Source organism: Stegostoma tigrinum, chromosome 26 (assembly GCF_030684315.1).
Source record: "Stegostoma tigrinum isolate sSteTig4 chromosome 26, sSteTig4.hap1, whole genome shotgun sequence".
NCBI lineage: Eukaryota > Metazoa > Chordata > Chondrichthyes > Orectolobiformes > Stegostomatidae > Stegostoma > Stegostoma tigrinum.
The window spans coordinates 25,115,776-25,128,402 of NC_081379.1; the positions used below are offsets into that span (position 1 = coordinate 25,115,776).

The 12,627-nt window shown below is 40.7% G+C and overlaps 1 protein-coding gene across 5 annotated transcripts in view; it reads left to right on the forward strand.

Moving 5' to 3' along the window:
• Positions 1–12,627, forward strand: part of LOC125464119 (transmembrane protein 120B) — a 65,797-nt gene that overhangs the window by 13,260 nt on the left and 39,910 nt on the right. For all 5 annotated transcript variants that reach the window (XM_059655053.1, XM_059655052.1, XM_048556202.2 and 2 more), the window contains 2 exons: positions 3,947–4,065; positions 7,000–7,116. In XM_059655053.1, coding sequence (XP_059511036.1) covers positions 3,947–4,065; positions 7,000–7,116 — 236 coding nt within the window. The remainder of the gene's footprint in view (positions 1–3,946; positions 4,066–6,999; positions 7,117–12,627) is intronic.

Here is a 12,627-nt window from a genome sequence, read left to right on the forward strand (position 1 = left end):
CACCTCCTTTCTCCTTGAAAACCTCCAGGAAGCGCTCGCAAAGCTTGGCACTCCTGAAGGTCACATCGTTAAAAACCTCCTCCAGGGAAATCCTGCAGGCAGTAAACGCCCGCAGCAGCGAACCCGCAACAGTCCAACAGGACCCTCTTCACAAAGAAGGTGCGGTCCACAGGTGCACCTTCATCCACCACCTTCACGGAAACACAGATGGTGTTCCGGACCCCCTGACCTGGGGCACAAGCACTTGCCGCAGCCATCATTGCAGGTTGGCTGCTCCCCTGAACCAGCGTTAGGCCGAAGCCAGCATTAAGATCCACTGGTTGCAAGGGTGCACAGCCAACCGGACGTCTTCCTTTCACCTCCAACACAGCGCGCTCCTCCTCTCGGTCCACAAGAGAGTGGGTCTTTATTTTGTTCCAGATGTAAGCTGGTTCACTGAGCTTGAAGGTTTGTTCCCAGATGTTTTGTCACCATTCTAGGTAACATCATCAGTGAGCCTCCGACGAAGCGCTGGTGTTATGTCCTACTTTCTATTTATCTGTTTAGGTTTCCTTGGGTTGGTGATGTCATTTCCTGTGTTGGTGATGTCACCAACCCAAGGAAACCTAACCAGATAAATAGAAAGCGGGACATAACACCAGCGCTTCGGAGCCTCACTGATGATGTTACCTAGAATAGTGACAAAACATCTGAAAACTAACCTTCCAGCTCAGCGAGCAAACTCACATCCAGAACCTCAACCTGAGCTATAAATCTTCTCAAAACTCGCTAATGATGGGTGTCTTTTTCCTCGACTGGGGGGCATATTTTAAGGTGAGAGGAGAAAGATTTAAAGAAATGAGGGGCATATTTTTTACACAGGGAATGGTTTGCGTGTGGAATGAGCTTCCAGAGAAATTTTTGAATGTGGGACAGTTCCCATGTTTAAAAGATATTTGGATAAGTACATGCATAAGAAATTTTTGAAGGTTTCTGGGCTAAATGGAGGTAGGTGGGACTAGTTTAGTCGGGGTTTTGGACATCATGGACTGAAGGATCTGTCTCTGCGCTGTATTGGACTCCACCAGAATTAGAAAATTAAATTTTGCACTGTTCTATGACTTCCTCATTTGCTGTGACTGTTCTGTATTCCTAACAATTCTGTTTTTATGCACAACTCTTTCTGATAGCTATAGGGGAGTCTTTGTTGAATTTGGGCTGTTTGGTAGTTTGAACAGACGATTTCTGTCAATTTGGCACTGGCACTCAAGGCCATTGGAAAACAGGACTCCGAAATTAATATAGCAGAAGGCCCTTCTTTCTGACATATTAAAGGGAAGTTACATGTTCTACTCTGACACTCATATTTCATTTGTACTTATCTTAGTAATATATATCAAGGGAGTAGTCATGGTTGACCATGAATTTAAAAAATCAACTGACTAATTCTCTCAATAAAAATAAACTTAGATTGCATAGTATCACCAAAGAAAGCTACATCCGCCCAGGGCTTGCAGTATGCATGGAACTATTGCCTGCCAAAGGTAAATATTGAACCGACTCTTTGGTGTGTTTCTGTATTCCGAGACAAGTTGGTTGGTGATCAACTGTCTAAGATGTTATTACACTAATTACCAGATCCCTTGACAGAGAACTAAGTTTTGTACACTAAAAAGAATGAAATGATCTGTGAAAATGTTTACACAAGTTGAGTTTAATGCCAGTGAACCTGTGCCAGAATTTTAAATTCTAAGCTAGTCAATTTGTATTGTTTGTGATGTACCAAATCAAAGTGGTTTATCTGACATAGATTCCTTTTTCAAAGAGTGTATAATATTGCAACAAAGGAATCACAGCTATGCAATTCAAAACAGTGTTAGTTCTTCAGTATCCTTTATTGTAAACTATTCAGAATTTTAAATTTTCAAATCCAGTAATATTTGCCAGTAATATGTGTTCATACTTCTCATAATTTGCACTAAAGTTGTACCTAGTGGCTTGTGTGTTGAATAATACAAGTTGCTCATTGGATATGCCCAATTTACGTTTTTATTAGGCACCGTTAATAGGAATGTGATCTTTACTCATGCATACTGGTATTTTTGTGTACATCAACCTCTTTCGTGCATTTGTTGATAAAATTGTAATTATTTTGTACAAGTCTACTTTATTTGGCTATTGTGTGTAAGTTATTTCCTAAAATGGTGCGTAGCCTGGCTGTAAACATCAGATTTCAGTATGATGGTAAAACTGGCAACCGTTTATGGAGAGTGGACCTGTCATCATGATCAGCTTAAAGTATCAGAATAACTGCTCCCAGCCAGAAAGCAAACTGAACAAATAACTGCCCTCTCTAATAGGGGTCATCATGCTAATAGGCAAGTGCCCTAAATGAAAAGCGGTATTTGGAACAGCATATTTCACATGAGTCTGCATTTTCATTAAGTGCTGTGAAGTAAAGAAAACCTACCAGTTGAAATTCATGCCAGAATACCCCACTTTGCTAAGATTGCAAAATTTTTCATTCAAGGATGAGGTATGTGTTTTTGAACAGTTGAATTCACTTTTTGCATGTATTTGCTACTTTTTAGTTAAAAGAAACTTGTACAAAATCTGGTACATGTGATTCCAACAATGTTGCCATAGCTACACCTGTGGCTTGCTCGTGATTTTCTATCCAACAACAGTGTTCGAAAGGAAAATGTTATTCCCTTACAAAATATACTCCAATGATGATAATTCCCAGCCTGCACCCCTGAAACCATATAAAAAAAAGTTTTATGCCAATTAGATGATCAGTGACTGTTGGGATTAGTGTTTCATAATTGGGGTGGCACGGTAGCTCAGTGGTTAGCACTGCAGCCTCACAGCACCAGGGACCCGGGTTCAATTCCAGCCTCGGGCAACAGTCTGTGTAGAGTTGGCACATTCTACCCATGTCTGCGTGGGGTTTCCTCCGGGTGCTCCGGTTTCCTCCCACAGTCCAAAGGTGTGCAGGCTAGGTGGATTGGCCATGCTAAATTGCCCACAGTGTTCGGCGGTGAGTGAGTTATAGGGGGATGGGTCTGCATGGGATTCTTCAAGGGGCGGTGTGGACTAGTTGGGCCGAAGGGCCTGTTTCCACAATGTGGGGAATCTAATCTAATCTAATCATAACGAATAAAACATCTCCAGTAATCACATTATATTTCAGTTTGGTTAACCTCCAGGAGGTAAACAAATTGTGCAGGTGGTGGGGTTTGGTTAGCTCAGTTAGCTAGACAGCTGGCTTGTATTCCTAACAGTGTGAAATCAATTTCCGCACTGGCTGAGGTTACCATGAAAGGACTCTCCATCTCCCCCTCTCCCTTTGCCTGAGCATGGTGATCCTCAGATTAAATCACTACCAGTTGGAAAGAAAGTACAAGGAGAACAATGTTCTGTTGGAAATGCACTAAAAAAAACTTAAAACAAAATGTGAAATTAGCATATTGCTTTATGACCATGGTGGTTTGGTGGAGTTGGAGCAAAACCTGATGTTTCAATCAAATGCATTTGAATGTTTAAATTTTTGAACATTGCAACTCTGATAAAGTAAGACCGTAAAGCTAACCTGTTATCTAAATAAGGGTTGTAGTAAGACTTGTCGTCCTTAACCCCTTCTTACTGAAAGAAATGTAACTGAGGTGAGGAGTTCTCTAGGCAGGGGAGAAAGTACCAAGATATTTCCTGTGTCTTCCACATTTCTTTCCACACTTTGTTCAATTAATTTTGTCCTTGCATCTTAACAACATAAAATGAAGTTAAAGTTCATCTACCAGATTTTACTAAACAGCTTTTAACATGATGCGTGGTTAAATTCAGTATATTTTATTTTTAAACACTTAAAAAAATTGCAGTTGTATTTTCATCACTGATTTTCCTTTTAACCCTTTATTTATGTATCATTCTGCAGAGTGTATAATTTTTATCTATCTTTGTTTTTCAGGAAACACACAAAGTATATAGACAAAAACTTGATGAGCTTTCAAACCTTCAGGTTATATGCAGCAACTCGATAAGTAAGCAGAAAAGAAGAATAAAAGATCTTGCGTGCAGTCTCCGAAGGTAAATAAACTAATAATGAACATGGGGGGTGGGGGGGAGGGGTGCATTTTAATACTGCTTTTAAAGAAAATTGTAATACGCTTTTTATTTTACTGGAAAATTAGGTTTAGTTGCAGAAATAAATAAGTTGTGCAACTCCAACTGCTTTCACATGTTGCGCTGCCATTTGCCTCGCACAAAGCATCAGTATCTCACCCTTGCCTCCCTGTTATTTTTAAGAATTTTCTGAATTTGCACATCACTTGTTGCAGCTAATTTAGTAGACACTTCGAGTCTGGCAATCGAGTGTAAGCACCTTTTATAACAATAAGATCATTGTTAACACAATGCCAGTCTAAAGTTTTCGTGAAGATTTGTAGCTTGGGTTATGGATGAGGTTGTAGACATGCTCACTGAGCTGGTGTGTTTCGTCACCCTGCTAGGCATCATCATCAGTGCGCCTCCAGTTAAGCGTCTGTGTTCTGTCCCACTTGTTGTTCATATGCCTCGGTTTTCTGGGGTGGTTGGTATGACTTCTGGTTTTGTTTCTGTGTTTGAACTAAACCCTGTGTACAGTGTGTTTGTTGATGGAGTTCTGGTTGGAATACCAGGCCTCCAGGAATTACCTGGTTTGTGCGATTATGGATTGTACCGATCAATATCGTGTCCCTCCTTGTCTGTGTGTAGCGAGACAAGTGAATTTTTTTTCTGTCTGTTGGTGGTTAGTTGGTGTTCATGTATTCATATAGTCAGTTTTCTTCTGGTTTGGCCTATGTAGTGTTTCCTGCAGTCCTTAGATTGTAATTTGAATATTGCCCCAGTTTTGCTGGTTTTAGTTATGGGTTCCTTTTACATTCATCACTAGCTGTCATAGGGGTGATTATTGGTTTGTGGCTTTGGTGGTGAGTTGCTTTATGCTATACACTAAATATACTGTTTTGTACCTGTTACAATGCAAGAGAAAATAGTCTAATGATATTATTGCTGGACTGTTAAACCAGAGACCCAGGTAATATTCAGGGGTTGTTTTTTTTAAAAAAAAGTTCAGAAAGTAACTTGACAGTTTGCTTCCCCTAATTCACATTGTACATTTTTTTTTATAATGAGTTCTTTATCGTTCAATTTTGAAGAGTTCTTGCAAAACAGGACAAAACTCACACATTAAGAGAAATGCTTTGAAAAAGACTCCGTGTTCCCAGTTGGATAGCTTATTTTACCAAGTGATAGTAAATTGACACCGGAGTTTGGTTGTGGTGAATGAAAGCAAAATACTACAGATGATGGAAATCTGATACAAGCGCAGAGAATGCTGGAAAAACTGGGGTCTGGCAGTATCTGTGGAGAGACAAATCGAGTTAATGTGTCGAATCTGGTTTGATCCTTCTTCAGGTGAAACATTCTTTTGTGTTTTATTTTAACTGTAGTGGCCTGGCTATGAAGGGGCCTGCGGTGCACCAGGATGGTTTGACGTTCCTGTAAGATTATTGGAAAGGCCAGGCTGTTGAATGAGTAAATGGGGGCTGCTGTGAGAAGGATGAGACTTGGGAGAAGGACTTGTGGCTAGGGTTGAGGGTGTGGCTGGTAAGAGAAATGTGTATATAGCGGTGGAGGGGAGAGGCCGATTCACTGCAAGTGTGTTGGGAAAAGTGATTTGACTAAACGTCCAGCACGAAAGAAACCAAAGTGCTTAGCTGAAACCTGTGAGTATATAAAGTAATATTTTAACAAAAAACTTTAAAGGCAGATGTTCATATATATGTTGATCTTTTAATATGCAAAATTTTACAATATATATAAATGTTACTATGCTTTTGCTGTTTTTGATTTGGCCACTGTCTGAGGTCAATTTAATTTCACAGCCTTTTTTACCTTAAAATTATGCCCCCTCGTAATAACCATTTCTGTCTGGGGGGGGGGGGGGGAAATGTCTGACTATCCACTCTATCTATGCCTCTCATCATCTTGTACACCTCTATGAAGTCACCTCTCATCCTCCTTCACTCCAATGAAAAAAGCCCTATCTCCCTCAACCTCCCCTCATAAGACCTGCCCTCCAGTCCAGGCAGCATCCTGGTAAATCTCCTCTGCACCCTCTCTAAAGCTTCCACATTTTTCTTGTAATGAGGTGACCAGAACTGAACACAATATTCCAAGTGTGGTGTAACCAGAGTTTTATAATCTCACGGCTCTTAAACTCAGTTCCCCTGCCAATACAAGCCAATACACCATACACCTTCTTTACAACCCGATCAACTTGGGTCACAACTTTGAGGGATCTATGGAGGTGGACTCCCAAGGTCTCTCTGTTCCTCCACACTGCTGAGAATCCTGCTGTTAACCCTGGTTTCTGCATTCAAATTTGACCTTCCAAAATGAATCACTTCACACTTTTGTAGGTTGACTTTCATCTGCCACTTCTTTGCTCAGCACATGAAGTGCACTGAATGCTAACATGCTGAAGCTATTTTGATCATATTGTACAAAAACGTTGGCCCAGACTGTTGTAATAGGAGGTAAACAGAAGGAAAGCTAATCCTTTATGTCCAGTAATTTCACCTATTTGACGAGGTCTAGAAGAATTTACACTTCCCTACTGAAAATTAGGTGCTACATTTACATGAGATAATGGGAACTGCAGATGCTGGAGAATTCCAAGATAACAAAATGTGAGGCTGGATGAACACAGCAGGCCAAGCAGCAGATGAAGGGTCTAGGCCCGAAACGTCAGCTTTTGTGCTCCTGAGATGCTGCTTGGCCTGCTGTGTTCATCCAGCCTCACATTTTGCTACATTTACATGGTTCCTTGTCACGCACAATCTTTCAGATCTCTGTCTTAAGCCACTCTTATCCTTTAAATACAGCTGGAAACCATGCACTTGTAATAGCTTATTTCTGTTTCTTTGTCAGGATGATGATCTAAGATGTGCAATATGTTATACATTGCTTTTCACACAGGTATAAATATTCTGCTAATGTAGAAGAAGCTGAAGTTATACAGAAATTTAATAATGATATCAAAGAGCGACGCAATGTTTTCTTTGAGATGGAAGCATTCTTGCCCAAGAAGAATGGGTATGTTTTATTTACACTTTACTTTTACAGAGCATTTTTAAATAAAGTTGTTAGAAGAGTAACATTGCACTACCATCTATTTCTTCACAAATTATGACGGCTTGTATGAAGATAGCAAGGGTCAACAATACCTTTTCATGGGAGGGAGGCTTCACACAGGAACCTGCACTTTTTTATTGTCTGAAATTTTGCCCTATTAGGTGAAAGATGCATCTGTTTGGTAGTGTAGCATATTCCTCTCTGGGGACAGGTGTGAGCAGCTATCAATCGTAGATCGTGTACTGAACTGAAATGTGGAGCAAAACCTATCGTGCCCAATTATGAATCCCGAACTTAGAAGGTTAGCAGGTATTGCACACAGGAGCTAATGTTTTTCTTTTTGTGCAACAGCTAACCTTGATAGATATTCTGAGCAAGTTTCTAGATCTTGACAAAATAAAGACATTTTATTAGAACAGCTGACACCCACTCAGAGCTGCCAACGTTAGCTTAAGCATCCTATATATTAAATAAGCTAACAGTAGAAAGGTTATTATCTCCTCTATCTGCATCCAAGTCCAGGTCTCACCTAACCATGTTAACCAATAATGAACTTTGCAGCTCCAGATGTGATGCTTCTGTGATTTACTTTTTGGATTGTGTTGCCTCCTTCCTTTCAACAAAAATATTAGATCACAAAACTTAACCTTGATTTGTTAAATCGAAACAAATAGAGTCAGACATAACGAAGTGTGGAGCTGGATGAATGCAGCAGGCCAAGCAGTATCTCAGGAGCACAAAAGCTGATGTTTCGGGCCAAGACCCTTCATCAGAAAAGGGGGTTGGGGAGACGATTCTGAAATAAATAGGGAGAGAGGGGGAGGCGGACCGAAGATGGATAGAGGAGAAGATAGGTGGAAAAGAGAGTATGGGTAGGGAGGTAGGGAGGGGATAGGTCAGTCCGGGGAGGACGGACAGGTCAAGGGGGTGTTAGTAGGTAGGAAATGGAGGTGCGGTTTGAGGTGGGAGGAGGGGATAGGTGAGGGGAAGAACAGGTTAGGCAGGCGGGGACGAGCTAAGTGCATTGAAGCTCAAGTGTACCATAGCTCAAGGAAGAAGTTATCATGGTTCCAGTTTAAAAATTGAATACTGGGTGTTAGAAATAGCTAGTTTGTAACAGCTTTTTTTTTTATTCTAACTTACAAAGGTATTTTTATTAGTTAATTCAATTATACTTTTGTAATGTGTTTTGAAATAGTTGAATTTGTATTCTAAGCAGATGGTTTGGATTATTATATTTTCTCTTTGTTCCTTTTGTAATAAACTTGAATTTTGTTGTTAAACAAAATCTGCAGCATTGCATATTTATAGTTCAGTGAAAAACCACTTTGTTCAAACCAAAACAAATAAAACGGTGATCTATCAAGCTGGGTTCCTGTTTATGATCAGAGTAATAACATCTGTTGGGATCATAGCAAAAGCAACTTCCCAGCGTATTTTATGAATATATTGGAGGGAAACAGGATCACAGCTAAGGAAGAAAACATTCAAAGAGATGACCAAAAGCTTGGCTAAATGTGGTTTTTAAGAAGCCCAACCTCTTGACGTTAGAGTTAGAGATATTTAAGAACAGGCTTCTATGTTGTAGAACTGAAGAGCCGTTGACACTGTATTTCCTAGAAATGTAAGGGATAGGTTGATACGGAAAAAGGCAGGATCAGTGAAACAGAGGACGGAATGATAGGGTTGGAAATGAATGTCGAAATAGGCTGGGACGAGGCAACAGATAAATATTTTTTATCAACTTATGCAGACCTGTTATGACACATCTCTGTTGCAGTTGGGGCTTGAACCCAGCTCTTCTGCCCAGAGGTGGGAATGCCACAAGAGCCCTAAGGTGACAAGTGGATTCATAGACCTTTAGGAGAATGAATATGACAAGTGGTGAATGAGCTTTCAAGCTGAACTTGTGGGTGGTTCAGTGGATGATTCCCACTCACACTATGTGCTGTTTTTGATCACTAGCATTTAGTCAGTGTTGAAGTTTTGAATTGCCTGATTTATGTTGCAATAATTACTTGAGAGGGTAGTGGAGTTTATCTGTATACATGTGAAAGCTGGTGCTTGCAGATATCAACGAGCAGTAAATTGTAGATAAGAAAGAGGATCGGATCAAGGGACTGCCATGCAGAGGAGGGAAGAGAATCTACTGATGGAGATGCACTACTGCAGTTATGTAGAGAAAGAGTATAAGCACTGAGGAAGATGGTGGGGCGTGGTAATGTCGCTGGACTGACAATCCAGAACCCCAGGCTCATGTTCTTGGAAAATGTTATAAATTGCACTTTGGCGGGTCATGAAATTAGAATTAAATAAAACCTGGAATAAAGAGCTGGTTTAACCAACATTGTCATAAAAACTGATCTGGCTTACATGTTACTTCAGACTCTCAGCAATGTGGTTAATTCTTAACTGCCTTCATGGTAATTACGGATAGATAAATGCTGGCCTGTGATTCCCAGATACTGTGAATGAATAATAATAATAAAAAAACTGGAAATGTGATTGGCCATGATTGCTGGAAAACAGTGGCAGATGCTTTGGTAGACAACGGCATGACCAACGTATCAACTGCCAAAGACAGATTTTGGAAGAAGAATGTCCTAAGTTCATAGTCACAAAAAATATAATTCTTGACTTTGGCTCAAGCCATTTCAGCCCAAATAAGAAGGGTGATTGCTGGGCAGGAGAGGTTTAGAGTAGGATACAATGGAAGAGATGGACGCAGAGTTGAGGGGCAACACATTGAAAGACCTTGGTGCCGGTGGCCAGTGGATGTCCTGGGCTTCAGCACCATTCAAAAGAATTTAGATTGATGGTAGTGTAGTACTGTGGGACTGTGATGAGACAGTAAACCCACATTCTGATTGCCCTTGAGAAAATGTAGAAAATTCCATGACATTTAAGAAGAATCAGTTAGTTCAAAAGATAGACTGGCTGAACGTTTAACCTTCAGCCAGTGATATTAAAGTGGATTATTTGGTCATTAATCTTAGTGTTGTGAGTCTTCACTGCATGTAAATTTGTTATTGCATTTACCTACAATATTGGCAACTTTTAAAACACATTTCATTAGCTGTCAAACTCTATGGAATGTCCTGAGGGTATGAAAGGCATGGTATAAATACGAAGTTTTTGTTTTCTTTTCATAATAAGGAAATGGGGGATAAAAAGGGTGATAATTGGAGATGATGTAAGATTAGCTTTTTTTTGAGAAGGGTCTGAATTTATAAAGGGATGGGGGTGTGGGAAGTGGTAACAGAATGAGTATTTAAGGAAAGTAAAGCATTATTATCTAGCATGGGGGAACAAGAAGGATAGTTGAATGGGAAGGAATGGAGGGTAATGGGGGCAATTTGTCAATAAGATAAACTCTGGTATAGAAATACTCTAGGTTAGTCGTTCCCAATTATTTTTCAACATCAAGGTATATTTTGATATGAGAAACAATTTCATGGCACACCCAATCTTTCTGAATTGATGGCATAATAAATAGGATATTTATGAGCAAAGTGGAAATGGAGGCGCTGGGCGTGATCAATGAGGCTCCCATGCAGCCTCCTCACTCTCCCTCCATCCACAATTCTGCCTCTCACAATACATGCCCACCTTGCAGCAGTTGCTGTGAGGCTCAGTGATGCTTAAGAAGCCCAGTTGCCAGCAGCAGTGCTTGTTCCCACACAGTGGAGGGTTGCAGTGAGGCAGAAAGTTAAAACCATCGTCCCCGGACCCTCTGCTCCAACAAAGGACCAACTCTGCAAACTGTAGCTCCTGCACAAACAGTGTTCTCTGCTCTGCTTTGGCACAGCCCTGACAACCTGCAGTAGCAGCAGTGCACCACCTAACTGGCTCAGCTCAGGAATGGTCAAACATGACAGACTCACTGATGGCGCCGCTCACCAGATGCTTAGAGCTATTCATCCCACCCTGCTGTCAGGGCACCTGGTGTCAGTAGGTAATGCCTTCAGTGATAGACACCGAGTGTCCAGGGGAGATCAGAAAGCAAGGACCTGGCCTCAATGCTCAGAGTGGCGCTGCTTCCCAAAAAGTTTGTGGCAACTGCCTAACCTTGTCACAGCAAACTGAAGACCGCTGCTCTAGATATTGTTTAAGTATCATGAACCTGCTTGGTAAATGGACATGCTTGTAAGGAAAACTCAGGACCGACCCCCTTTCTGTTTCAAACCAATATCCATGTGTCCACATCTCCACATTTATCTCCACTACAGTCACTAAATATTTGTTGCAGAAAGAATCATACAGCATGGAAACAGACTGTTCGGTCCAACTAGTCCATGCCAAACATAATCCCAAACTAAACTAGCCCCTTCTGCCTGCTCCTGGCCCATATTCCTCCTAACCCTTCCTATTCATGTACCTGTCCAAATGTCTTTTGAACATTGTAGTTGTACCCACATCCTCGTGAAATTTATTCCATGCGTGAACTACTGTTTATGTAAAAAGAAAAAATGCCCCTCATCTTTTTAAATCTCTCACCTCTCTCCTTAAAAATTTGTCCCTTATACTTGAAAATCCCATCCTAGGGAAAAGACAACTACCATTAACTCTGTCTATATTTCTCATTATTTAATAAACTTCTATCAGGTCGTCTTTCAACCTCGTATGCCTTTTTAGTTCATCCTGTCTATATGTGATGCAAACTTCAAAGAATTATGTACCTTTAACCCTGCCTGCACCTCTAGCCCCCTCTGTTCTACAACACTATCCAAGGACATACTATTAATTGTATAAGCCCTATTCTTGCTTGTTGTACCAAAATGCAATGCCTTGCATTTATCCAAATTGAACTCCATCTGTCAGTCTTCAGCCCATTGACCCATTTGATCAAGATCCCTTTGTAATCTTCGAAAACCTTCTTCACTGTCTACTCTGCCACCAATTTTGATGTCATCCACGAAATTGCCTTTTATATTCTTATCCAAACCATTAGGTTAAATGACAAACAAAAGAGGACCCAGTGCCAATCCCCGTGGAACAACATTGGTACAGGACTTCAGTGCAAAAAGCAAGCCTCTACCACCACTCTTTCTCCTGCTGTTAAGCCAATTATGCATCCAGTTGGCAAGCTCAACTGAATCCCATGTGATGTTCTTTACTAATTAGTTTAACAAGCAGAATCTTGTCCAAGGCTTTAGTAAAGTTCAAGTAAGCAACATCTACTGCTCTGCCCTCATCAATCTTTTTGAAACTTTCATCAAAAAATGAAGTTTGTGAGACATGATTTTCCTTGCGCAGAATCATGCTGACTTTCCCTAATCAATTTTTGCCTCTCTAAATGTCCATAAATTCTATCCTTTACAATCACCTCCAACGGTTTGCCCACAGCTCAGACGTCTGACTCACATGTCTGTAGTTCCAAGGTACAACATTAGCCACCTTCCTTTCGTCAGACACTTCCCCTGTAGTTATAGACTATACAGATATTTCTGCAAGGGGCCTCTCAAATTCCTT